The sequence below is a fragment of the Trachemys scripta genome, chromosome 5, assembly GCF_013100865.1.
Source record: "Trachemys scripta elegans isolate TJP31775 chromosome 5, CAS_Tse_1.0, whole genome shotgun sequence".
Classification (NCBI taxonomy): domain Eukaryota; kingdom Metazoa; phylum Chordata; order Testudines; family Emydidae; genus Trachemys; species Trachemys scripta.
Window position 1 is genome coordinate 131,921,680 of NC_048302.1, and position 27,423 is coordinate 131,949,102.

At 41.4% G+C, this 27,423-nt stretch overlaps 1 protein-coding gene across 1 annotated transcript; it reads right to left on the reverse strand.

Moving 5' to 3' along the window:
• Positions 1-5,142: 5,142 nt before the first annotated feature.
• Positions 5,143-27,423, reverse strand: PANK2 (pantothenate kinase 2). The gene is given in 8 exon segments (XM_034771994.1): positions 5,143-5,873; positions 6,385-6,510; positions 10,520-10,643; positions 11,809-11,985; positions 13,112-13,365; positions 14,440-14,792; positions 27,022-27,336; positions 27,339-27,423. Coding segments are annotated over 8 exon segments (1,485 nt in total). The 3' UTR covers positions 5,143-5,822.

Sequence of the window (27,423 nt, forward strand, 5' to 3'; positions counted from 1 at the left end):
TTAAGAATGCCATAAAACAATATTGATTATATTTGAAGCCAAAGGAGTTTAGTTTTACAAAATCATCTCACAGCTGCAAAGAAACAGGGGTTTGAGGTATAGGAATGATTAAGTTTTTGGCATCACACCTGGTGAAAGTTATCAAATTAGTAGGCAGGAGAAAATACAAAAATAAGAACAAGCAGCAAGACAGGAAGCCTGTTGGCACCCTAAAGAAACAGACCATTCATACCTCATTAAATATTAATGAAATAGTAGAGAGCATTAAACCTCATAACCTGGCCAACTACGAGCAGTTACAGTCTGGCTAGCTAAATTACTTCTGCAGTTTCCATTTGGTAGAATATTTTTCATTTCCCATCTTAAAGAGATGCTTTGGTTCCCCTCCAGAGGCTACAATACCCTTCATACATTTTAAGGACAAAATGGATCATTTATGCTCATCCACTCTGATGCCTGCACAACACAGGTCACAGAATTTCACCAAGTGATTCCTGCATCAAGCTCATATATCTTTTAGAAAGACACCCAATATTACTGGCCCCCAGGGTGTTGTGAGCCAGTTACTGTTTGCAAAATATTTTGATATCATTGAATAAAAAGCATTTAAGTATGAAGTACATAGGGATTTAAAAGCAAGTACAGAGTTAGACCCAGATTCAGCAAAGCACATGCTTAAGTCCATCTCCATTCAGCAAAACACCCTAGTACATCAAGACCCACTAAATTCAATGGGGCTTAATCACAATGCTTAAGTGCTTTGCTGAATTGGTGATTTAACCATTTAAGCAAGTCACCGCTTTAAATATCCCCCAAAACCAATTAACTAGGAATGCTGGAAGCAGAATTAGATCAGCTGTGTTATCCCAGCAATCAGTGCTTCTCCATGACAATAAAGACGAAAAGGCATTGTTTTATCAAGAAATGGTGAAAAGGGATCTTGAATAACACTAGCCTCTGCGTTTTATTTAAACTTAATATTTTAGGAGTTTATATTTATCTCAACACTTGGCGAGAAGGTACCTGCTTTAAAACCTCCCACACCAAGACAGAAATAGATTGCACATTCTGTGACAACAAAAAACAGCTTCTTTCTATGCCTTGCCTTTTGTAGATGCTGCCAACGTCATTTGCCTTGAATATATTTTTAAAAGCAATGACTCAGACTGAGGAAGCTACTGTTTGGAATCTCTTCTCAATACAAGGAGTGGGTAAATATAGGATTCTTTTCCTCCAGGTATCCTGCTTTCAAATATAGCTAATTTCCAATGATGACCAAAATGTATGTGTTTAGTTAAAAGGGCTTAATGACAGTCAAGCCCATAAAAAGAAAAAGCTTTGTCAAAATAGTTAAATGTGGAGAAAACTTTTCAGTAGGTCAGACCTATCCATCTCATCCTAGTACTATAGATCAGGGGTGGCCAACCTGAGCCTGAGAAGGAGCCAGAATTTACCAATGAACATTGCCAAAGAGCCACAGTAATACGTCAGCAGCCCCGCATGAGCTCCCCCATCCCGCTGCCAGTGCCTCCCGCCCACTGGCAGCCCCACCGATCAGCGGCTCCCCTTCACTCCCTGCACCTCCCGATCAGCTGTTTTGTGGCATGGAGGAGACTCCAAGGGGAAGTGGGGGGAGTGAGGCACTGCAGGCTCATGGGAGGGGAGGGAAAGGGGTGGAGTGGGGGCAGGGCCTGTGGCAGAGCCAGGGGTTGAAAAGTGAGCACCCCCCCCGGCACATTGGAAAGTTGGCACCTGTAGCTCCAGCCCCAGAGTCGGTGCCTATACAAGGAGCCGCATATTAACTTCTGAAGAGCCACATGTGGCTCTGGACCCACAGGTTGGCCACCCCTGCGCTAGATAATTATTCAGATTGGTTCATTTGTTGAGCAGGACGAGAGACTTTAAATAGGCAACAGAAGAATAAGAATCTCCAGTATATAAAAAACAACTAATATTTTATCCAAAGAAAATTTTAAAACAGTTTTACCCCAAAAAATGTAATAATAATACATAGGTGAGTTCTGTGTTTAAGCAAAGACATCACAAACCACAACTTCAGGCTCTATTTTAAAAAACAAAAACCCACCCACTAAAAAAACAAAACAAAACAAAACAAAAAAGACATCTTACATATACATGTATGTGGAATGAATGGGGGAAAAGCAGCCAAGAAAGGGGAGATTCCAAGACACTAGATGGCTTATTTACTCCAGTTTCAGTTCCAAGGTTTGGCATGTGCACAGCTGCAACATGGCACATGACCTGGTTTTAAGCCAGATAGCTTACTGCAGAATTTATGTTCATTTCTCTTCCCTCCACAGGTTCCATTTGTATACAAGACTATATGAAAGCATTGTCACAGCCTCTTTCATCATCCTTTAACTCATGACTATGCTTCAAGTAATTGCTATAGAAAGATAAGCTACTTTCCTGTAACCAACATGTATGTACGTTAATCTCGGAGAGGTCCAGTGTAGGTCCTTTGTTCCTGCTGCTAAAACACTAAGTGTATGAATTCACCTCTGCACAGGGATTCCGAATGACGCCCTTTGCATCATTTAAATCTCACATTAAGCAATGCACAGAGGACCCACACTCGCTCACTGAATCTTATACCTCAAAATAAGGGGTTCAATGGTACAAAGGGTCTGCACAGGGTAAACCTAACAGATAAAGGCAATAAGAATTTCATCTGGATTCTAGACCAAAGCTGAAGCAAGGACTGAAATGCCAGTTGAGGTTGTGTGACCAAGCAAATTGCAGAAGTTGTCTAAATTCACTGAGCATCAAAAATTTGCTGAGCATTATACAGAACATGGCATAGAAAAAGCCCTTGCCCCAAGGAGCTTACAATCTAAGTTCTACTACATCTGGAACTAGGTACGTTGGGAAATCTGACTTATTTCTAAAACAATCTGGTATTATTATATCTTTAGTGGGATATCATGATAAAGCACAAATCCAAGATCCTAGTCATGAAATACCGTCTCCTCAAACGTGCACCTCCAAAAGTAGCTTAATTCAAATTTTGAACGCAGATCACTGCATGATCTAAGGTGGCAATATTACACTTAAAAGGCTAATGCAATTTTTCTAAGTAGTTACTTATTTTTCCCCTTATTTGGGAAGATTGCCTTCTTTGCAGAAAAGGTGAAAAGGACTCTGGTTTACAGTGGAGAACTAGCAGCTGAATCTCTTGAATGGTACATGCAAGTATTATCACACTTCTTATCAAACTGTCTGTACTGGGCTATCTTGATTATCACTTCAAAAGTTTTTTTCTCTTACTTAATTGGCCTCTCAGAGTTGGTAAGACAACTCCCACCTTTTCATGCTCTCTGTGTATATATATATATATATATATATATGTTCCATTCTATGCATCCGAAGAAGCGGGCTGTAGCCCATGAAAGCTTATGCTCAAATAAATGTGTTAGTCGCTAAGGTGCCACAAGTACTCCTGTTCTTTTTTTGAATGGTACAGTCCTTCATATGTACCAATATAGCTAAAGAGGTTTAGAGGTTCCAGATTCTTTCATCCGATGTTTGATCATCAATTTTGTCTGCAACTAGATTGCTGAGGCTGGAATTTCTTGAATACAAGTTCTAAAAATACATTATTTTACAACAAACCTGGTGGCATTGAGTGCTTCATACAGCAATGCAGCTAACAGCACTGCCTTTAGTAAATAAAACAAGTGACCTGATCTTGTGAAAAACCCAGGCACTCTCAATTCCCAGTTATTTCTCATCCCAAGCTCGTAGTACAGACACACTGTGGGACCAATCCTGCAAGGTGAAGAGCACCTCCTGAGAGCACTCAGCTCTCTGAGATTGCAGTGGGAGGTAAAGGGGCACACAGTACCTTGCAGGTGATGTCTGCAGATTGCAGGATCAAGCCCTAAAACAGCTCCCACCCATCCCACAGCTCTGCTACACCACCTTAATTCTGAACTATTTCAGCTCAGGATTGCTAATCATGTCAAACTATCAGACTCGTGTGGTTTTTTTATGCTGTGATCAAAAAATATGCACCAGGGCCTATATAAAACCAAATAGCTTTCATTTGAGATCCATTGCAAATATGAACCCAAATATAAAGAGGCTGATGCATTAATCTACTAAATCCTAAGAAGGACAAGTTATTTAAAGACTCTGGGGCAGATTCCCCATCTGGTGTAAACTGAAATCAAGTGGAGCTATGACAATCTACACTAGCCGAGAATCTATCCCTGTATTCACCAGAAATTGTATTCAATCTTCCTGCTGTGAACTGGGTTTCTACATCTAGTTGAGCTATTCAGCAGAAAAGCCATATTACCATTCTCCAGAAAACTCTCTGCAGCAGCAACACTAGTTAACATCAGTTAACTAGTTAAGATGTAGTAGCTTTTAAGGAGCAACTGCTTCAAACCCCCTGCAGTCAAGTTATACTGAAATACCTAGTATCATCCATAGAGGAGGGAGAGAATTTATACCCTCCCAGTGGACATTTTGTTCAGATTAGTAGCCCAAGACTATAGCTCCAAGGACATGAGGGACCCTGGAACCTGACAATTACTCCAGACAGAAGGCTGGTTTATGAGCCACATGCTTGTTTCGAACACAGCTCTTTTAAGGGTAGCCTATTGCCAATGTTGCTTAACCTATTGTGCATGGAAGCAATGTTCTCCCACACAACATCTTCTAGTTTAACATCTTGAAAGGTCAATGTCTTAGAGAATCTGAAACCATGGCAATGAAGTGTTTGGGTTCTGCAGGAATGCACACACCAGGGAGACAGACAGACAGACACGAATGCTGATGTGGAGAGAAGATTGATTTTCCTCCTGAATCTGGATTATGTTTAGTAACTAGCTAACAACAAACATCTATAGAATATTAAGTTATACAGAACAGCCTGAGTGTATCAGGAATAGCATTATCATCATTTTTGGTACAGTTCCATACAATTCTTTAAAAAAAAAAGAAAAGAAAAAGTAACACATACTAGTTATAAATATTCTTAAATTTACTCTTAGTGGATTTCAAGTGAGATACCTGCTGCATGTTGCTAAAACTACATTATAAGGGTTTGACCCACACATCCAGAGGTCTGGTCAGCAGTCACCAGGGTGCAGATGACAGGAAGTTGCTACGCAGTTTTACAGAAAGCAAGACCCAAAAAAGATTTAATCCTTACTTCTTGTTTCTCTAACAGTGTATATGCACAGTGATTGTCTTGCCAGAAAATAAGCCATTACTGATTGTATGATGATGTTTTTACAGGCCACTATAGTGTTCAGAAGAGGGCAACAAACAAGGACTTTTGGAAAAAGGTTAGCTTTTATATTTCTGGGTTCTGTTTTGATAATTGTCATACATAAACAATACACTATTCAATACTACCACAAATACTTAAAGTCCTTCAATCCCATATATACAAACATTGCAAGTGAAATATAAAATAGTTACCACTGTAGACACTTGGCATTTTAAAAAAAAGTCTTTTGAGAACAGGATAGTTTAATGTGAGACTTATGCTCTCTCTCTCTCTCGCACCTTCCCACACTATCTCAAAACATGTAGCAGATTATATTAAAAACTGCTGCTCAGAAGATAAATATTTCTTATTATTAACTAATCTACATTAAGATTCAGGATTAATTTGAGCTGTTTACAAAAAATTCATTTGTCCTTTCCTTTTCCGCAATGATTACATCATGTACAATTACTGTAATAGTCACTTAACAGATGCTTTAAAAAAAGCTAAATACATGTAGGAGTTCCAATAGGGTAGAAGCTCCTGCAACTTATGTCCAATGTGCAGGATCTGTAATGACTCAGGCTGAATTCAAAAGCTCCAGAAAAGCACCAACGGCTCCAAAATAACCCTATAAAGAAAAAGGCAAGAGTTTCTATTAAACAGATTCAAGGTTTAAATATGTTTGACACGAATACTAAGACTAATATTAAAAATATTAATACCATTTCAAAATACTGGTTATAAAAGAAAACAGAAGAAAACTATTCTCAAGTACTGTATGTAAAGTTATTACAACTCCTAGTTTTACTGTTTATACAAGGAAAGAATTTATTTTTTTTAATTACATTGTTAGATATGCAGGTGAAAAGTTTTCAGAAGTAGAAGTTGGCAAGCTATTACTAAGCTAGCAATAAAGTAGATAAAGTTTGCATTTTTAACTTCTGAAACAATAAATGTTACATGGATAGCGTCCTAGAACTGGGAGTTCTGCAATAACTGTGGCAAATGCATAGAACTGGCTGCAAAATGTATGTTGCCAATGCCAAGAAACTCAACATTGGTATGTTATAATCAGATAATTTTAAATAAAAAGGTCTTCAGTTTTGACAAGGTAAAATGGATTTAAACAGTAACTTCACCTCATGTTCCAAGAAAAGTGCCTTCAACTGCCCCTTGGACCAATAATCCAAAGCATATGCTAGAAGCCTCATTGAGATTGTATTGATCCGCAAGAAATTGCCAACAAAAACCACCCGATTAATGTTCTGCAAACATAAAAAAAAATGATATGAGAATCTTTAAGCTGAATTCCATTTCATCTTCACAACAACGAAAGAGAATCCATATATTACACTTCTCGCATTTAATTATGAGGATACATGAAGCTTTTCAAATATGGCTTCTGACTGAGAGCAGTAAAAGTCAGCTAAAAGCCAAGTTAAAGTTGCCAGTATTTGTTAAACTGAATAAAGTCTGACTACTGAACTTCACAGCACTCTTCATTCCTTTATTCATACCCAGGGAGAGAGCAGATATGCAAGAAAGGATGGTTAGATGGAGGATGGTTGTCTGAGTGAGGGGAGGGGTGTCTGGGGCTGAGATAAGACTCGTGATGTATTTGCAGCTTTCTGTATTTAGATCCTCATTAGGAAAACTCCAATCAAATCCAACAGAACAGAACTGCAACTGAGAAAGAATGAAGTACTAAGCAGACTGGGGTCTTGCAGCAGTGTGGTGGAACAAGAGGAACTAGAGTGGGATGAAATCAAGAGGCATGTTGAGATGTTCAAGATACTGGAAGAGAGGAGACAGAGAATGCATTGAAGGGGAGAGGATGAACAGTGATTGCTGAAAAGTGTCAAATAGGATCTCAAAAATACATCCAAATATAAGGGGTGTTGATAAAGTTTATGTTAAAAGCACAGCATCCAGGTTATTTCAGGGTAGGTTCTTTTCCAGAGTCCCTTTCACACCCCTTTACACCCACTCTCTAGACCCTGAGTTGCAGCCATAAGTTTTCTGACTAACGAGTCTGAAAGGAACCCCTTGTGGAATAACAATGCCAGTCCTTCAGCTGGCTAGAGCAGCGTTTCTGAAACTGGGGTTCGCGGCCCCGCTGAGAAACTCCTCCCCCTCCCTCCTAGGTGTGCCTCCAGCACGCTGGGGAACAGGCTTACCTGTCCTGATTCCCCGCTGCTCCCGGAAGCGGCGGGCACGTCCCGCACGGGAGGTCTCCATGCACTGTCTCCGCCCAACTGACTCCGCAGCTCCCAAAGGCCGGGAACTGAGGCCAATAGGAGGTGCAGGGGCAGTGCCTGTGGACAGGGGCAGCACACAGAGACCCCCTGGCCCTCCGCCTAGGAACTGCAACCAGAGGGATGTGCCGGTCGCTTTTGGAAGCGTCCCGAGGTAAGCACCGCACACCTCACCCTCTCCCGCACCCCAACCCCCTGCCCCAGCCCAAAGTCCACACCCAAACTCCCTCCCAGAGCCTGCACCCCCTCCTTCACCCCAATCCTCTGCCCCAGCCTGGTGAAAGTGAGTGAGGGTGGGGGAGAGGGAGCAATGGAGGGAGGGGGGATGGAGTGAGCATGGGGCGGGGCCTGGGAGAAGGGGTGGGGGAGGGGCACGGCCCCAGAGAAGGGGCAGGGCAAGGGCTGAGCAGGGAGGCTTGGGGGTCCCCAAAAAAATGTACATCAAAATGGGGGGGAGTCTTCTGTTTGCTAAAGTTTGAGAACCACTGGGCTAGAGGGATACTGTTGAACATTGAAGGGTACTCCTCCTATACTGCCTTTTTGTCCCACAAACTAGAAGTGCAGAGCATGCTTCTTCCACACCCACTACCAGCATGAAGATCAAGAAACCAATAATCAGAACAATCCAAATGTTTAAGTGACCTTATGCAGTGAAGCAGATACATCATCACTGATTCTGCAAAGTGACATTTTGGGTTTAAACAATCTCCATCCACATTTTAATAACTATACTCCTGAAAAGAAGAGGTTTTCCCTACTTGGTCCAGGGAGCTCTGCAGCTTCTTGGTCCTTCAATCAATATAGAATTTTAAGGTTCCAAAGTGACAGAAGCATCATGATTGAGCACCATCTCTGGTCCTTCAAACCTGTTTTTCCATGCATTCTTCTGTGACGGAATGCACCCCTGTAGTTACACCCTATGTACCACTGTAATAATCTTTATACAAAATATGCTTTGTGAGGTATCATCTGAAAACGAGTAACCCATTGGTCAAGAATATCATGGTGATATGTGTGTAGCAACGTTATATGTAAAGTTATGAACATAAAACTGAAATTATGACTGAAATGTGTTTACCAGACAACTCTGGGAAGGGGGTAAACCTGTTTCTCAAAGACAAAGGCCAATCAGGTGTCATCAAAGCTGATTGGCAATCACAAGTCAAGTGACCATTCTTTGGCAATGGAGAGGGGCAGGAACAGATCTAGCTGCATTTTAACCAACAACATGGAATCTTTTTCATCAGAACACTCTCCATCCTCACAGTGGGAAGAACTTTAACTAGAGGTAACCCTCGGGAAAATGCACTTCCAAGGGTAACTTGATTATAAGAGTGAGGGGCAAAAATCACCCCATGATTTCTCTTTTTCTTTCTCTCTCTTGCTCTCTTTCACCCAAGAGACAAAAGAACCAGCCTTTGGGAAAGGTTCTGACCTGAGAAATTGGTTTGCCCTGTTCCTGGGACCATGTGGTAAGGATTTTACCTTGAACCAAGTCTAGTTTGTTAAGTCATAGTTACTAGAAAGCGTTTTCTTTATTTCTCTCTTAATCATTTCTGACTTCAAGACCTCGTACTTGTAGTCATTTAAAATCTCTCTTTGTAGTTCAATAAACTAAAGATAATCAAGTGTTGTGTTTAAACTGAGCTATTTGGGAACACCATTTATAGTAGTCTGCTGGATATTGACCCCTCACAGGGGTAATGAAACTATGATATCTGAACTGTCCAGGAGAGGGCAGAACAAATGCTTTCAGGGAAAATTTGGGACTGGGAGTGTGTTGTGGTCACCCTGCAAAGAGTAACCAAGGCTGCTGGACATCAGAGTGGGGCTCGTGTGTTGCTGGCAGGCTGCTGGGGTCAGAGCTGCTTGTCTAGAGCTATACAGACACACTCAGGGCATGACCTGCATGCTGTTAGGCTGTTTGTGAGTGGTCCACGGCGAAAGCTGCAAAAGCAAAGCATTGTGAGACACCCAGATTACAGGGGAAGCAGTGACAACTCCTCACTGGTGTGGATTGTATCCCAGAATGTGACACCTTCACATGGTGTCCTCCACACCAATGAGTTCACCACATCTTCCTGTACCTGAATTGTTCAGTGCCTTGTCTTCATTAGATTCTATATCCATGCAGGAATTGGGGGGGAGGAGGGGGCGGGACACATGGTGGGACAACGGGAACGAACATACCATGGGTAGGACTGTTTTTGCCTGCCATTTTAGATAGTGCCTTGTACATTTATTGCCCTTGCACTAGTGCAGAATACTAACTGTATGCTGATAAGAACTATGAAAGTTAGAAGTATGCTTCAACCTGATGGATTCAATCCTGTTCAAACAGCCCCAAAATAAAGTGAAGAACGGGTCTCAGTTCTTTCATAGCCCTGTACAATGCTGCTTGACATGAATGCAACAAGGCAGCACTGTAAAGAAGCTGAAAGCACAGAGCTCAGAGAGACAGCCCCACTAAGGCCCATGAGCATTGTGTTAGCTTAAAAATGCAAGAGTAACTAGAACAAATGACACACAGAAGGTTCTCTTTCAGCAGGTATAGTTCTCTTTTCACTCATGCACTAAGTTTGGATTCCTAGCAGTGACAAGATACGATAATTTTGTGCCAGAGAAGAAACAGGATATTGCGGATCACTTTCTACCTGCAGTTCCAGGAGACTAAGACACACAGTTCCCGCAACTCTCCCAGAAAAGCAATTTACCTCCTGAATAATAAGGTAAATTGACTGGATCAATAAATGACAACACATCACGTTATTATTATTATTATTTTTTTTACAGTGCTTTGAATTGTAGAGCTACTATTTGACTAGACCAGATGGGCAGGTGAGGAAGGGAAATCTACAGTTACAATTTAAACTGGAGCATCTGAACAGGTATGCATGAAGGTGCTTCTACAGAATTGAAAACAAGATACTGCAGACTGGTAGCACACATGAGTAATTGATTTAAATGCGTGTCTCGGAAAAAAAAGATGTTATATGCGGTTTTCCATATTTCTCAATACCTCATTAAGTGCACACATCCGTGCTATGGAGCCAATGTTATTGGTGATGGTTATTAAAGTTGCTCTTGCCAGGTCCTCTTTACTGACAGACTCTCTCTTCTCCTTGCTCATCATATTCCCAAAGCTGTGCAAAAAATTCTAGAGTTAAGTGTCCATTTACAGGAAACTATGCAGCATCAGCATGTAGCAATGTCGCAATTCCAAAATGAATCATATAGTTACAGCCTCTATTACTAAAATCCAGTAACAATGAATCACAATTAACGTTTGTCTAAAATAGACTTATGTTATTGTGATGGGATATAAACCCCACAACGGTACTGGGTTAAAAAGAGCCTGAGAGCTTGATTGAGGGTTAAGTAGGTGAATTAGCAGGTCCACTGGAAACGAGTCAGGTTTCCTTAAAAGGATACAGAAAGATCAGTTAGAAAGAGACCCAGAATGGGACAATGGTCTGACTGAGGTGAAGCAAGAGAATCAGGAAAAACCACAGGAGGAGAGTTAGCTCCTATGGTGGGTTTCAAAATAGACAAGACTCCAGGAGGATGCCCTTGGGTGATAGTGTTCATTTGAGGAGCACAGTATTGGGGCAGACCTGGGAAGGAATAAAGTTCAAGTCTGGGAAGGGCAGAAATGCTTTAAGTTTGTCCTTTTGGTTTGGGATTTGTTGGAGAATTCCAGGGCCACAGCCCTGAAGTAAGGGTGAATTACAAGACCCTAGGGAGCCTGAGAGGAACACAGGTGAACAGGGAGCCCAGGAATTGACTTGTGGGGAGGCCTGCAGATGTCCAAGGCAAGAAGTAGCCCAGGGTGGAAGAATGGGCCTTGAGTAGACAGACCTTGCCTGCTTAATGCAGTGTCCCTAGGATGGAACCCAGAGAAGAGGAAAGGCCTGGATTCCCCTTCTGGCCACCAGAAAAAGTAGTGTAAAGACTCCAGAGACCAGGGAGTGGAAGGACTACTGAGTCAGAACTTGAGGCCATGGACTATTGTTTGTTGGACTTTTAGTGCCACTCCTTCCAGGGTAACCAAAAGTTACATGAGTTACAAGAAGTAGCCTCTCCAGCCCTGCATTGGTGTGCTATCAGTAGGGTGCGCTAGAGAAGAGAGCCTACTATGCTATGCCCAGCCATGGGGGGTGCATGAACGGTGAGTCTACTCTCCGCAGTGCCAGTTCCACACAAAAACACCACACGACACCTAGAGGTGCTAAAAATATACCCTTGCTGCCCCAGTTTTTAATTCAGGCACATTATACGCATCCTCAAAAACCCAAGATATATCCTTACCTGGATGCTACAGCCCAGCCTGGCAGTCCAAATCTCTCATAATCCCCTCCATAGATGTCCCGCACCAGTTTATCCACTTTCGTGCTATCTCCAAGGGATGCCATTTCAAGAGCCTCTTCAAAGGTGGAGCAGCCAGTAAGAAGACAGCAGAGACCAAAAAACGTTCCTCCTCCAAGACTAACAAAACAAAAGCAATATTTTCTACTTCTCATTTTGAAGAGAGGGAGAAAAAAGGACTGGTTTTTGTTTTTTAATTAAGGTATGTAGCTAAACTCCTCTGAATACCAAGAATTAGCTGGGCTGCCAAGCATTTTTTAATTTCCTTCTCGTTGGAAATCTAGAAAGAGGAATTCGATTTAAGTCTCCTTTCTTACCACATTTAAATCTGCTTCCTTAGGGTAACTTCACAGCCCACAGATAAACCCACCGCTTCGCATCCTTCTCCAGGGTTATTGCTTAAACCAGAAGTGGTTTTTCTCTGCTTACAATATTCACTACACAGTGTTGAATAAAAAGCTATGTACAATGTAAGATGTCAACCTGTAATGAGCTCCATGCATCTGCAAGGGTATGCCCATATGGAATTCACTGCAGAACTTGGGTCTAATTGTTCAAAGCCTGGAAAATGTACGTTCTGCTGAATCATTGCATACACATGCCGGCAAAGACGCATAATAAAACTTTCCTTCCTGAGGTGCACTGCGCACTCCTAGTCTGTACTTTTTTTGTAACAACAATATTCCTGAAGTCCAAGAAAGTTCACATGCACAGATCTCTTGGGCTCTGCTGTATAATAGGTGGCTATATTATTCTTTCAGACCTGACTACAACTATGAACACCATCCCACCATTCATAATGGGTAGTACATCTTTTAAAAGTCAAAATCCAAACCCTGAATAATGGAATTAAAGCGATCACATTAAAAATTCATCTATTTGAGCATACCTGAGTTGTTTCCAAAATATGATTTACACTCCTCTGACAAAAAAAAACAAAAAAAACAAAAACAGTTTCTTGCAGCAGTAGAAAGATGAACAGGTCAAGAACTGGCCTTTCTGAAAAGGCCGACTGTGGTAAGGAGACAATTGTGACATGCCATCCAGACCACAAAAAAAGTTTTTTGCTTGCTGGGGGTGGGAATGAGGAGGTACTATATTATGTTGCAACAAAGAGCTCGGTCAGACAGGAGTCATTTTTAAAACAACTTGTCCATGAAGATGTGATCTATCTTTTACCACATGAGTACAGGCCAAGCTCCAAGACTATGCTCTTAAAGGTAATCACATTATTTATAGATCTTACCTGGTCCCAGTTACACGCTTATAATTGTCTTTGGAATATACAGCCAAGATGCTGACCCCTGAGCCAATGTTCACCAAGAGGAGAGGATATGGATTCTCCAAGTTGAATGGGAGCTTCTGACATTTTTCACAATCAGTTGGGTTTTCAAAGTAGTAGCACTCTGAATGTCCATTGAATCCAACTGAGTCAATGTACAAAACTCCTTTAATAAGGCAGTCAAGTTCATCTAGTTTGCAAAGTTGAAGGTCACCCATCTGTTAAAGGAAATAAAATTATGAAAGAACCAAAGAGATCTAATATTTTTATACTCAGGGCTAGAAAAATGCACTCACCAGTGCATTCAGTACCCCTCCTTGCTCTGAATGGTGGCAGAAGGAGTGGAGTGCAGATCACAAGAGGGTTCCTACTCTCCCACATAGATCTGTATTGTGCAGAGTGGAATGCTCACTGTACTATTTAAGTGTAGTGCTTAGCAATGTGTTAACGAGGTTCATGCACATCCTCACCCCATTGGGTAGGAAGTAATAGAAGTCCTGAGCCAATGCCAATGGAAAGATTTCCCCAAAACTTCACTTGGGTTTTGGATCAGGCCCAGAGTGCCTCACAACATCCGGAAAAGATAAGGGTTCAAGGGAAAAAGAGAAAATGCTGACTTCCTCACAAGAGTCAGGAGGGAGCAGCATAATAATCTTTTAGTTGGGTCACTGCACCACTGGACCTGCACCAGATCCCTCAACCTTTGGTTGTTTGATAAATATATTGTATAACCCGGGCTGGAAAAAGTTAACATACAATCAAGATATAAATATATTATCTACACCTGTATTCCACTTATAATGAAACACACCTTCTTACGATGAATCTAGACAAGCAAGTCATTTGCAGTTAATTTACCACTTAGTTCAGTGGAATCTTAACCAAATCACAGCAATACAAGTCATAAATGAACCTTAATCAATCAGGCAAGTATGAAACAAATATTAAGCTCATGAATAGACAGCAATGGAAAAAATAAAGTTAAGGTAGGTTGCAGAGTTGACTTAAGTCTAATGACTATTCAAGTCTTGTAAAGGCATATTTAATGGAAATTAAAATGAATAATTCTGGAGTCACAGCAAAGCTGTACAATCTTAAAATAGTACGTATCTGTGTTTACAGATGTGGGCTTATTTCTAGCTCATATTAAACTTGAGCTCAATTTAGGACACTAGACTTTTCAGAGGCTAAGTCAGAGACTGAAATTACTTTCAGCCTTTATCTTACAATCTTTCAAGTTACATGAGACTTCACTACCATATCCTAAGTGTATAGAAGCCAAAAATGCATACTGTGCGAAAGTCCTGCTCAAATTTGTACGCTCCACCTCCCGTGGCACATAAGGTAGTGTGGAGACTTGAGAAGTGTTTTTCGCTGCCCATTTGAATAAAAGCAGGCATGTCATGAGTAGGAAAGCGTATAAAGTGCAGATTGCCTTTACGTCCACACAGGGTAAGGTCCTTTAGTTCCAGGTGCACATCCCGAATGCCTGTAGATCCATAGGCTACATTTGAGGTCAGGTATTTTCGGATACTTTTAAGATTTTCCACTTCCTCCTCCTCTTCCTCAGCAGTGATGTCTTTTGGTTCAAAATAAACAAGCTTGACCAAGGTTCCTCCAATATCCAAGCCAAACCATGGAAAGACTAAGATGAAAAAAAAAAAAAAAAAGACACATATTACAATGTCTTAATTTTTGCAGAACAAAGATGTTAAATTGCAACGTAAACCCATTTGTTGTTAAACAATTTCATGCCATGCAGTTTCCAAAAAATTCCACAAAATACCCATGAATCGCCACACCTATCTTCAGAGACCCAGTAACCATCCCAAACTCACCAAGAAACTCACTTAGCCAGGAACTCAGATATGCTTTGAGGAGCAAGTCTGGGGTACACACCTTAACACACTTAAAAATGCCTTCACCAAAGAGACTCTACCAGAGAAGTAGATTGTATCATGGAACAGGCCACTCAAATACCCCAAGACAACCTGCTTCAGTATGGAGACAAAACCCCCTCGTAGTCATCACCGACCATATCATCTTGGAACCTATACAGAGTATCATTAAACAATTACAATCCATACTTAGACTCATAGAACCATAGGGTCAGAAGAGACCACAAGAATCGTCAAGTCTAACCCCGTGCCAAGATATCTGATGGAGACCATATCCTGAAAGAAATCTTTCCTGAACTCCCTCTTCTGGCCTTCAAACAACCCCCCCAGCCTCATCATCAGAAGCAAGCTCCCCACAGGCCAGGACACACCACCTCAAAGCAGCACCAGAACCTGCCAGAACAACAGATGTAAAACTTGTAGACGTATCTCCACTGCTACAATGATCCACACACCCCCAACATACCTTTCAAGAGCCATGGATCCTACACATGCCTATCACAAAACGTGTTGTGCCTCATTCAGTGCATTAAATGCCCTAATAATTATGTGGGTGAAACAAGACAATCACTACACAAAGGGCCTGTCTACACTTGAAATGCCACAGCAGCACCGCTGTAGAGCTTCAGTGTAGATACCACCTATTCTGACGGGAGGGGTTCTCCCATCATTGTAGGACTGTCGGCAATCTACCTCTCTGAGCAGCAGTAGTTAGGTGGATGGAAGAATTCTTCCTTCAACCTAGTGCTCTCTACACTGAGGGTTAGGTCGGCTTAACTACGCTGTCCAGGGGTGTGGATTTTTCATATCTGAGTGATGTAGTTACATCGACTTAATTTTCTAGTGTAGACCAGGCCAAAAACACCATCTCACCTGTGAGTGAATACTTTTCACAAAGCACTCTATATCTGACTTCTCAGTTCTCATCCTCAAAAGAAACCTGCAAGACATGAGCCTGGGAGCTTAAATTCATAACTGCTAGATACTAAAAACCATGGACTGAATAGAGACACTTGGATTTATGGCTTATTACAACAATCAATAACAGACTGGCTCTCAGCTTTTCTTTTTCTCCTTTCCCACCTATGACTGAAGGGGTATTAACTGGCCACTTCACCTTGAATGGTCTCTTGAAATCTGTTAACTACTTATGCTAAACAAGCTGTTCCACCTTGTATTTAGGGGTGACACTGAGGGTAGTCTATACTGGCAGAGTTACATCGCTGGCAGTTACAGCACCACTCAGAGAGCACTGAAGGGAAACCGCTGTTGTGTGTTCACACTGTCAGCTGCCTGTGCAATAGCGTGTTCACACTGGCGGCATTTACAGTGGTATTTGGAGCAGTGCACACTGGGCAGCTATCCAAAAGAGCATCTCTTCCTCTTGTGCCGCTAAGAGTTGTGGGAAGGCAGAGGGGGACACAGGGCATCCTGGGTCCTGTCCCAATGCCCCGTGATGCATTGCTTTGCATCCCAGCAATCTCTGTGCTTCTGTCCGCATTTGGCGCCATCTTTCAATGGTTTGTGTACTGTGTACTCTGCCTCTTCGGTTTGCAGGAATGGATCCCGCACTGTTGACTGACATGCTGCTCGCTCTCACTAACACATCATGAGTGGCAGTGGAGTTACTCCTTAAACTACAAAGGCAAGAGCAGTTCAACATTGATCTTGCCACGCACAGTAGCTACAACAGGAGATTGCTTGTGGCATTCACGGAGGTGCTGATTATAGTGGAACGCCGTTTTAGGGTTTGGGAAACAAGCACTGAGTGGTGGGATCACATCGTCATGCATCTCTGGGATGACGAGCAGTGGCTGTAGAACTTTCGGATGAGGAAAACCACATTCATGGGACTGTGAGATGAGCTCGCCCCAGCCCTGCGGCGCAAGGACACGAGAATGAGAGCTACCCTGCCATTGGAGAAGTGCATAGCAATTGCACTGTGGAAGCTGGCTACTCCAGACTGCTACCGATTGGTCACTAACCAGTTTGGAGTGGGAAAGTTGACCGTTGGATGTGAGTTGACGGAAGTGTGCAGGACCGTTAATCACATCCTGCTCTGAAACACGTTTCCCAGAGTCACTGTCTGTGACATTGTGGATGGCTTTGCACAAATGGGCTTCCCTAACTGCGGAGGGGCGAAAGATGGCCCGCATATTCCAATTCTGGCACCACACCACCTAGCCACTGAGTACATTAATTGGAGGGGGTATTTCTCAATGGTTCTCTAGGCGCTTGTGGATCACTGTGTGCATTTCACTGACATTAACGCAAGCTGGTCTGGAAAGGAGCATGACTCATGCATCTTTCGGAACACTGGCCTGTTCAGCAAGCTGCAAGCAGGGACTTTCTTCCCAGACCAGAAGATCACAGTAGAGGAAGTCGAAATGTACATTATGATCCTGGGAGTCGTTGCCTACCCCTTAGTACTGTGGCTTATGAAGCCATCCACAGGGCACCTTGACAGCCGCAAGGAGCGGTTCAACAACAGGCTGAGCCAGTGCAGAGTGACTATTGAGTGTGCTTTTGACCATTTAAAGGCCTGCTGGTGCTGCCTATATAGGAGGCTGGACCTGGCCGATGACCATAGTCCTCTTTAGTTCTTCATGGCCACTTTCTAATTCTGACAACATTTTATAGAAGCAGTATTGTTTACAACACACAGACCACTGATTCAGTGATTTAAAACACAGGCTGACCCCAGGCAAGCACACATGAGCCACAAGACCCCCAGAATGGTGAGTAATTGCAGGGGAAATTAGTGTTTCAGGACCATACTGTACACTGCGCACATAGCTCTTGGGAGAGCCAGCACTGGGGGGGGGGGGGGGAAAAGAGCCTTATAATCATTACTGTCTGCACATTTTCCCCAGGCTGTGTTAATTATGGAAGATATCTCGCTGCTGAAGGTGAGCAGGGAATCAAGGGAGGGTCTTCTCCAAAACTGCGGCTTCCACCCTGGCCCTTATGCAGCTCACCTGTGTGCAGCAACGGTCCTCCCCATCCCCCCGTGATGGCAGAGTGGCGCGGGAAAGTTACCATTAATGTTTGTAAAGAAACAAAGCAGCTCTGCCAAAGAACCTGCAGCAGCGGATTGCCCAGTATCTCCAGGAGAGTTTCGTGGAGATCTCTGAGGCAGATTCCCATGAAGTGAGGGAGGCAATCAAAAAACCCCGTTCTGCCGCTCAGACTAGGCACGTGATGGTACGTGCATCATACAGACACAATCCTGCTTTCTGCAACCCTCCTGCCCCGAACAACTAGCTGTTGCAGAATAACTCCATGTGTGGACAAGCCTTAAGTAACCATGTGTTATTTTCATAGTAACTCTTGTCCTACTCCTTTCCTCTTAATCCTCAAGTCAAAGAAAAATTCAAGTGTGAGCTCTTTGGGGCAATGAACATGTAATACTTTTATTTGTTCTGTAAAGCATCTAGCAGTTCTGGACATTATGGAATTTGAACCTGGCAGAGTGAATAATTTTTTTTTGTTTTCTTATTTATACAAACTCCAGAAGTGTCTGATGAAAAATCAGGGTGGATAAAAATCAATGATTTTATTTAAAAAAAATAAAAATAAAAAAAATCTGATTTTTTTTTATTTAAATTGGATTTTTTTGATAAAATGCTTCTTGGGGAAAAAAACCTATCTAAAGATAGTTTTAATTAAGATACATTATAGCTCAAAGATATCTCATCATGGAACAGAGATTATAAATTCAAATTCTATAGTATGAGGCAATATATTCATGTAATGTTGAAGAAAAGTTTTGTAAATGAGTTCCAATAGTTCATGGATTAGAGACCCAATTTTATGGGGTTCCAGGGGCTTCTGTATAGATTATTTAGGTTAATCTTGCTATCTACCCAATGGGACTCCATGCTCAGTCTAGAAGATACCACCAGATGCTTAGTTTTGCAGTTCTCAAACTCCAAAGTATCCAAATATAACATGCTTGTTAACAGCAAAATGTTTTTAAATAAATAATATATAGAGGTGAGAAATAACAGACCTCAACCCTATTGTCCTTCTGCAAATTTGTGTACACAGCGTCAATCCCTTACCTCTCTCTAAAAGTACAAAGTTTCAAAAAGTTCAATGAATAGAAGATTTTGGGGGGCAGAATAGATCTGGACAAGGAGAAGAAGTCTGGAGATAAATGTGAGAATGGAGGAATAGGCAGTAGAAACAAAAGTGAAACTGTTTGAGCAGCATATTCCAGAAGTCTTGAGGTCTTTCTGAGCGTAGCCTTCATTGATTTGAGATCTACTATACCATTCTCTTACTAGAAGGGAAAACCTATAATTGCAGCAGGCCGTAAAAGAGACCCAGTTTGGGAATATTTTAATGAAGTTCCTCTACCTGTGGGTAAGACAGGCATGCATGCAAAATGCAAACAGTGCAACAAAGATATGCAAGGTCTGGTTGTCTGAATGAAACAACATCATGAGACGTGTTCCTTCTCAGGAGGAAGCTACGTTGAAGATGATGAAAGGAACATGTCTGAACATGCAGGATCTTCAGGTTGGTAAACTTTTTTATTTCATACTTCTTTCTTAAGGACTGCCTATCTTCCTTCTGGACTATTCTTGAATTCTCATGTTTGAGCAAAAAATATAGTTGTTACTCTATGGTACTATCATTTTAGATGCAGTTGTGATAAAAAATAAATATACCGCTACCTCGATATAACGCCACCCGATATAACACGAATTTGGATATAACATGGTAAAGCAGTGCTCTGGGGAGGTGGGGCTGCGCACTCCAGTGGATCAAAGCAAGTTCAATATAATGCGGTTTCACCTATAATGCGGAAAGATTTTTTGGCTCCCAAGGACAGCGTTATATCGAGGTAGAGGTGTAGCTGAAATAGGCAGATCTTCCTTTTACAATTTCATCTTTAAAGTAGTACTGTCAGTGAATGCAATGAGTAATACTAAATGAGCAGTATGGTAATAATAATTAAACAACAGCATTGACTTATTTTGTTTAGGAGAATCCATCCTCAACTTAGAGGATTCTGAAGACTATCCACCTTCAAGATCACCATCATTTTCTACAGTTTCAGAGTTATCTGCCAATGATAGTGTTTCATCATGTATGTCACATAGCCACAATATATCACCAGTAGCAAAAAGAAAAAAAAAAAAAATCTCCATCATCCAGAAACAACCATAGATAAGTTTGTGATAAAAAACAGCAGATTACAAAAAGAGGTAATTGATGAAAATATTGCCCCATTTGTTTATGCAACAAACTCTCCTTTCCGTATGATTGAGAACCCACAGTTCATTAACATAGTTCAGTCATTAAGACCAGGATACAGTCCACCCAACAGAACAGATGCCCAGGCAAATTGCTGGATAAAATAGAGAAATTGAGCAGCGTGCAAAAGGTCTAAAGGGTAAAATTGTTAACCTGAGTCTTGATGGGTGGAACAATGTCCACAATGATCCTGTTATATGTGCCTGTGTGACAACAGAAGAAGGGACTGTCTTCCTTACAGAAACAATTGATACATCAGGAAATGCACACACAGCATAATACTTACAAGAAGTAGCAGTAAAAGCTATAACAAACTGTGAAAAAAATTCTAATGTCTAGTACGCAGCTTGGTCACAAAAAATGCTGCAAATGTATCCAAGATGAGAAGAAATTTAGAAAAGAGTGAAGAGAGTCCCAAGCTAATAACATACGGCTGCAGTGCTCATTTGATGCACCTCCTAGCCAAAGACTTCAGTGTTCCAAAAATAAAGGCTAATGTTGTTGAAATTGCAAAATACTTCCGTAACAACCACTTTGCAGCTGCTGCTCTGAAAAAAGTGAGGGGAACCAAGCTAACTCTCCCACAAGAAGTGCGATGAAACTCAGTAGTGGACTGTTTTGAGCATTATATCAAGAACTGGCCTAATCTGATGACACTTTTGTGAACAACACTGTGAAAAAATAGATGGCACTGTCACAGCCAAAGTTCTCAGCATTGGGCTTAAGAGAAATGTTGAACACATGCTGAGTAACCTGAAGCCTATTTCTATAGCCTTGAACAAAATGCAGGGAAATAACTGTTTTATTGCTGATGCTGTTGAAATTTGGAAGGAACTGAGATCTTAGAAAGAGAAATATGCAATGACAGAGTTCCATTACAAGCATTAAAAAAAAAAACGAATGGGACAAGCACTATCTCCAGCTCATTTTCTTGCAAATATTCTCAATACTCAGTACCAGGGTCAAACCTTAACTGCTAAAGAAGAGGAGTTGGCTATGACATGGACATCCAGCAATCATCCCTCCGTAATGCCAACTGGAATAAACTTCAGAGCTAAGGGTGAACCATTCAAGAAATATATGTTTGCTGCTGATGTTTTAAAGAAAGTCACACCAGTGAACTGGTGGAAGTCAATTAAGCACTTAGATTCACAGACTGTTGAAGTGATAATCTCAGTTTTAACAGTAGTAGCTTCTTCTGCCGATGTAGAAAGAGTATCTTCTTCCTTTGGACTAATTCATTCTAAATTGAGAAATCGTTTGGGACCTGAAAAAGCAGGAAAGCTTGTTTTTCTTTTCCAGATTATGAACAAACAGAAAAATGAAGGTGAAGACAACTGAGTTAGCTGCAGAAGCCAATATTTTAAGTTTCTCATGTTAACCTGGCTGACATAGTCGATTTAATTTTTGTGGTTTTTTTTTAAATATTTCATTTAACTATTTTAGTTAAATATTATTTTAACAAAAACAAACCCAATTTAAAAAAACTTGAATGTTTAACTACATTCAAAAATTCATATGCTTGTTTTGTTAAAATTTTTTTTTTTTTTCATCAACAGCAAAAACAGAATACATAACGTTGTTGTTTTAGTTAAATAAAAAAATGTAAATGTCTGTCTGGTAATGTTCTTCTCCTAATACAGCATGGCAAGAAAATCCTCCAAATATTAATGATTAACCTGTTGAATTGGAGATAGTTCATCTCCCAATAACTTCATTAGTATCCGCTTCAATTACCTTTGGTAAATGAAATAACCAAACTATCATTCGTTTTCTGATATAGCTGTAAAACGAATCTGAAAAGTTTTCAAAATAAATCACTTTAAAACTGTATAGTGTGTACCTTCTAAAAATGAAACCTACATCTATCTGAGTTGTGAAGAATTAAGGTTATAACAACCAAGAAGAATGCACTTTTATGTAGAAATCCATGATTAAATTGAGTCTTCCTGACTAGTGATCATGATTTAAATCAATTTGACTGAAATCAAATCCACCCTGTGAAAAATGGTGACATAATCACAGATCTCAAAAAGTTATGAAGCTCAAACTGTATTTCAGATTGATCTTTAAGTTATGAAACAATTATACACTTCTACCTCGATATAACGCTTTCCTCGGGAGCCAAAAATTTTTACCGCATTATAGGTGAAACTGCATTATATCAAACTTGCTTTGATCCGCCGGAGTGCGCAGTCCCCCCCCGGAGCACTGCTTTACTGCTTTATATCAGAATTTGTGTTATCTCGGGTCGCTTTATATCAAGGTAGAGATGTACTGAGGCCTGGTCCCCACTAAGCCCCCACTTCGGACTAAGGTACGCAAATTCAGCTACGTTAATAACGTAGCTGAATTCGAAGTACCTTAGTCCGAACTTACCGCGGGTCCAGACGCGGCAGGAAGGCTCCCCCGTTGATGCCACGTACTCCTCTCGGCGAGCTGGAGTACCGGCGTCGACGGCGAGCACTTCCGGGATCGATCCGAGATCGATTTATCACGTCTTAACCAGACGCGATAAATCGATCCCAGAACATCGATTGCTTACCGCTGGACCCTCCGGTAAGTGAAGACGTACCCTAAGAGCTAACAAGAAGCTTAGCCTACAGAGCACTGGAAACTGACAGATGACAGCTAAATGTAGGACAGCATCTCTCTACTTACTCTAAAATACTCTGTATTAAATGTGAATCACCTTGTACCATTATGGAAATTATAAAACCGAGAAACTTTTTTTTTTTTTTTAAAACACATTTAATAAAAAGTTGTACTAAGTCTACACTTCTTCACCTCTCTAAAATGGTAATTCAATAGTAATTAACAACATTTTATATAAAATTTCAAATAAAAGGTATTTAAATAAGGACTTAAATTTAGGACAACAAAATAACTTCCAAAATATTTTATTTTTACCTCCAGTTATTTACATTATTTTCTGTTCTAAATGTTATGTGTAGTTTATATCTTTGGCTGGATTTGATCAAATATACAGTATTTGAAAGGTTGAAAGATACAGAAGTTCCTTCACAGAAATCAGATAACAGGACCAGAGAACTTATGACAAGAGTTGGGTGAAATTTTTCTACCAAAACTTTTTTCTGGCAAAAGATGCAGATTCTGAAACATTTCTTGAATCCACGCCAATTTCACTGAATTGTTTAAACAAAAAAAACTAACAAGAACAAAAATCAAAACATTTAATTTCCCCATTTTCAAAATGGAATGTTTAGATTTTTTTGATTTGAAACAACTTTGATTAGAAATGTCCTTTAATTTAAAAAAGTTTTTAAAAATGCTCAAATTCTAAACGTTTTGTGACCCAAATTTTTTTTTTCTCCAAATACTTCATTCCACAATGCTCTCCAGCTAGAGACACACCATGCACCCTATTCCCTACTGGGGAACTATTGAAGTTTCCTCTTCTACTTTCTATGTCAGTACATTTATATGAAAGAAAAACAAATCTGTGCATAGGAATAATAATCCCAGTGCTGCTCTCAGATCATATGCAAGGTATTTTCTTGCAGTTGTTCATAGTGTCTACAAAGATAAGTGGATTCTATCCTTGTTCAATCTATTTCTGTTAACAGAAACAACACTCATTACAGCATAGATTCCATTAATCATTTGGATCTAGTCATTATCAGTTTCATATCCTACACTTGAGGGAAAACATTGTCTATTCATGTCCAGGTTATTTGGCATATCTTCTCCTACAGTCTTATCAAAATAGATATGATATTGATACCCTCTTTCTTCATCTGGGCTATTTACCACATTACCTACTACCAAAAATGTACTTACTGAACTGTGTGGAGAAAAGATTCTTTTAACTGTGCCACAGTCCAGTAAATGTGCCAGTATGAGGGGAAAAAATAAGTTATCTCTGGATCGGTTTTCATATGTTCATTGGCATTGTGTACATGCAAATACAGAGAGCAATGCCCCACCATTAAATACTTTTTGAACTGGCACTAATTTAAAATTTTGATATTACTTCAAGAGCAGACGGAGATCTCATAGGAACCCTGTTTCACGTAAATTTCCAGGAACATCTTTTTATTCCACAAAGCAACAATCAGTCAATAATTGCATACACAAACTACTAGAAAGGAACAAAGATCATCAACTTGAACTACAAAGCCACTGGAATCCTTTCATTCTTAAAGAAGCAGGCTCATCTACTAGTGCAATGTATATGCAGGGCAAGACAAACCTCAAGGTCAAAAGGATTACTTGCCACATACCACCACCAGATAAGTGGGAGCTAAAGTAGGACAATCTTTGATCATCTGCCCATTAAGTGGTTCTCTCATTTAGACTTGTAACTTAAAACAAGAGGGTACCAGTATTGTACTCTTGCCAGTGCCATCACGGAACATGGAAGATAGACACACATTCTACCTGTGAAAGAATCTACTCGTGGATGCCTTTCCCTTATTTCTTAAATCATCAATGATCTGGAAAATAAATCTAGACAGACTATCTGTAATCTTAAGTAGACCAGACTGGTCTCTCAGGCTGCAGTTCCCAAGGTTTATAAAGATACCCAAGATTCAAGCCTCAACCCTCAGGAATATTAACCCAACATTTCTAGACCCAGCCATCTCACATCTTCTGTTTCATTGGGATTCTCCTGTGAGGCATATGACGAAACTGACACTTCAACCTTTTTTTGTGGCCCTCAAAAGTCTTTTCAATTCCCTAATGGAAACTTCACCATATTTTTTTTTTACATAAATTAGGAGAGTAAACTTGGTCAATTAAAGAACCCCATCTTCAATGCTTCTTTTAAAAAGATGATCCTTAGTCCAGGTACTAACTTTCTAAACATAAAAAAGTGCCCTTATTTTTGCTTGAAGTCTAAATCTACTTTGATTGTGAAATGGGCTAACATCTATCAACAGTGGATCAAATAGCGAAGAAAGTCATATTTTATTGTTCCTTTATCCAGGGATCTTAAATGATTGAAGGTCTTCAATACTCAATCTTCTCAATGGATCAAGTTATACACTAAGCATGCAAAGCATCCAACAAGATCCGCCTCCTCAAGGCAAAGTCTGCAAAGGACTCTCAAGCCATAACTTGGGATAATAGAGTTTTATACTATTCAGTATGCTCCCCTAAGATTTGCAATTCCTTCAAACACTCTAAGACTGTCTCTCCTCAGCCAATGCAACCTTTGACTCCTTCAGGATTCCTCAAACTAAGCAAGCAAATAAAGTCTCAAATTACAAAAATGAACAAAACATTTTCCATTTTAATTTATTCTAGGGTCATTTTATGAGAAATATTTTGTATTTACTTTCTTTCCCACCTTGGAATCTGGTATTTGCGGTTTGCTATTTCCCATTAAAGATATCCATGCAATGGATGCTCATGTATCAAAGAGAAAATTAATTTCCTTACCTGCAATTATAATGATGCGTACCCTTTCTTATGACTATTACTTTCCTATATATCAACAGGTTCCTAATAAAGGGATAATTTCTTTCCTCTTATACTTTGGAATTCTTTTTAATGTCTTCTACTCAATTATGCAGTTTCAGCTTTGGAAGTCATTTCCCGACAACTGTGTTGCTGCAGCCGTTCTGCAGAATTTGAACTTGAAGTGAGGAAGAAGGCGGGGAAGCCTAGAATGCTCACATGGTGTGAAATTGGCATTGAGTAGTATTCCCTAAAATTACCATAAATAACATCCAGACCAGTGGATGCCTTCTATTATGAAAAATAAGTTTCATATTAAAAAAAAAAGATAGGTATGATGGAAGGGAGAGCTCCTTTCCTGCTGCCAGAGAGAGCCTTCAGTGCAAAAGATAGAGCCCACAAGCATAGTCCAAACTCTGGTTAAAATTCCCCATTTACTGGTACAGTGAGGACTAAACCTCAGTACTTCTGTTTAGCAAATTGGTCTGTAGCTAGTAGGCATCTGATTTTTTTTTTTTTTTTTTAAACAGGGCTTGAAAAAATTATCAGACTAAAATCTACCGGGGCTCATCTGTTTAACACATTTTATTCACTGCACAAATAGCACCTCATATTGAAGTTGCTTCAGTTATCTTATTACTTTAAGGTAGAGTTGCCTCCTTCCAACAAAAAAACAAACTTCAGGGCAAATAAAACTTTTCACTTTTGCTTTAATAATGCTAAGCCAAGCCCCTGGGTAACAGCCCCCTGAACAGCAGCTGCTCCATGCCATGCTAAGATGAAGGCTGTTTTCCTTTCGCCAGCTACCTCATCTACATGCCATTTCCACCACTGCGCTCCTAAAACATTGGTTTTCGGATCTCATGGGCTCCTTACCCACCCTACCGAGTTCCCCCTTCAGCCCTGGGCAGCTCTTCCCCATCACCATAGCTCAAGCCCTGACATGTACCACTCCCTGGGTGCCTCATTCATCCCCCATCCCCCAGCCAGGCTCTAGGTCCAGCTTTTGTCACGCCCTTCCTAACCCCACCTACTTCTCATTGCCCCTCCCATTTAAGCCCCGCCCCCTCCAACTCCCACTCCCCTCTGCCCCATTCTCCACCCCCTCTGACCCTGCTCGCCCGGCCTCATCTACCCCGTCCCCACCTGCCCCACCTCTCCCAGCCCCGCCCACCTGCCACGCCCCGCCCCACCTCTCCCAGCCCCGCCCACCTGCCACGCCCAGCCCCTCCCCAGCATCACCGCCGCCCCAGCTCCACCTGCCCCCCTCCCTCCCGCATCACTTACGCGGGCGGCTCTTGCGGAGGGAGTCGAGGCGCTGGCGGGACACGGAACCGCCCCGCTCGCGGGGGTGGGGCCCGGCCCCGCTGTCAGCTTCCGCCCCGGCCCCGCTGCTGCTGCGCCGCCGCCGCCACGAAGGGACGGGCTCCCACCGCCGCTTCTCCTCCGGGCCGCTCGCCGCCGCCGCCTCGGGGCTGCCGCCGCCATTCTGCAGCGGCTCCATCCGCAGCGCGGCCCGGCCGCTCTCCTCAGCAGCGACAGCCGCGCGCCACCGCCGCAGCCAACACCTGCACTGCGCCGGCGCCGAGCGTGCCCCTTCCTGGGGGGTGGGACTGCCCTAGAGTTTGTGCCAATCGTCTGTTTCAGAGGCCAGAGCGACAAGAGGACTGACCAATAGAAGTGGGCCAT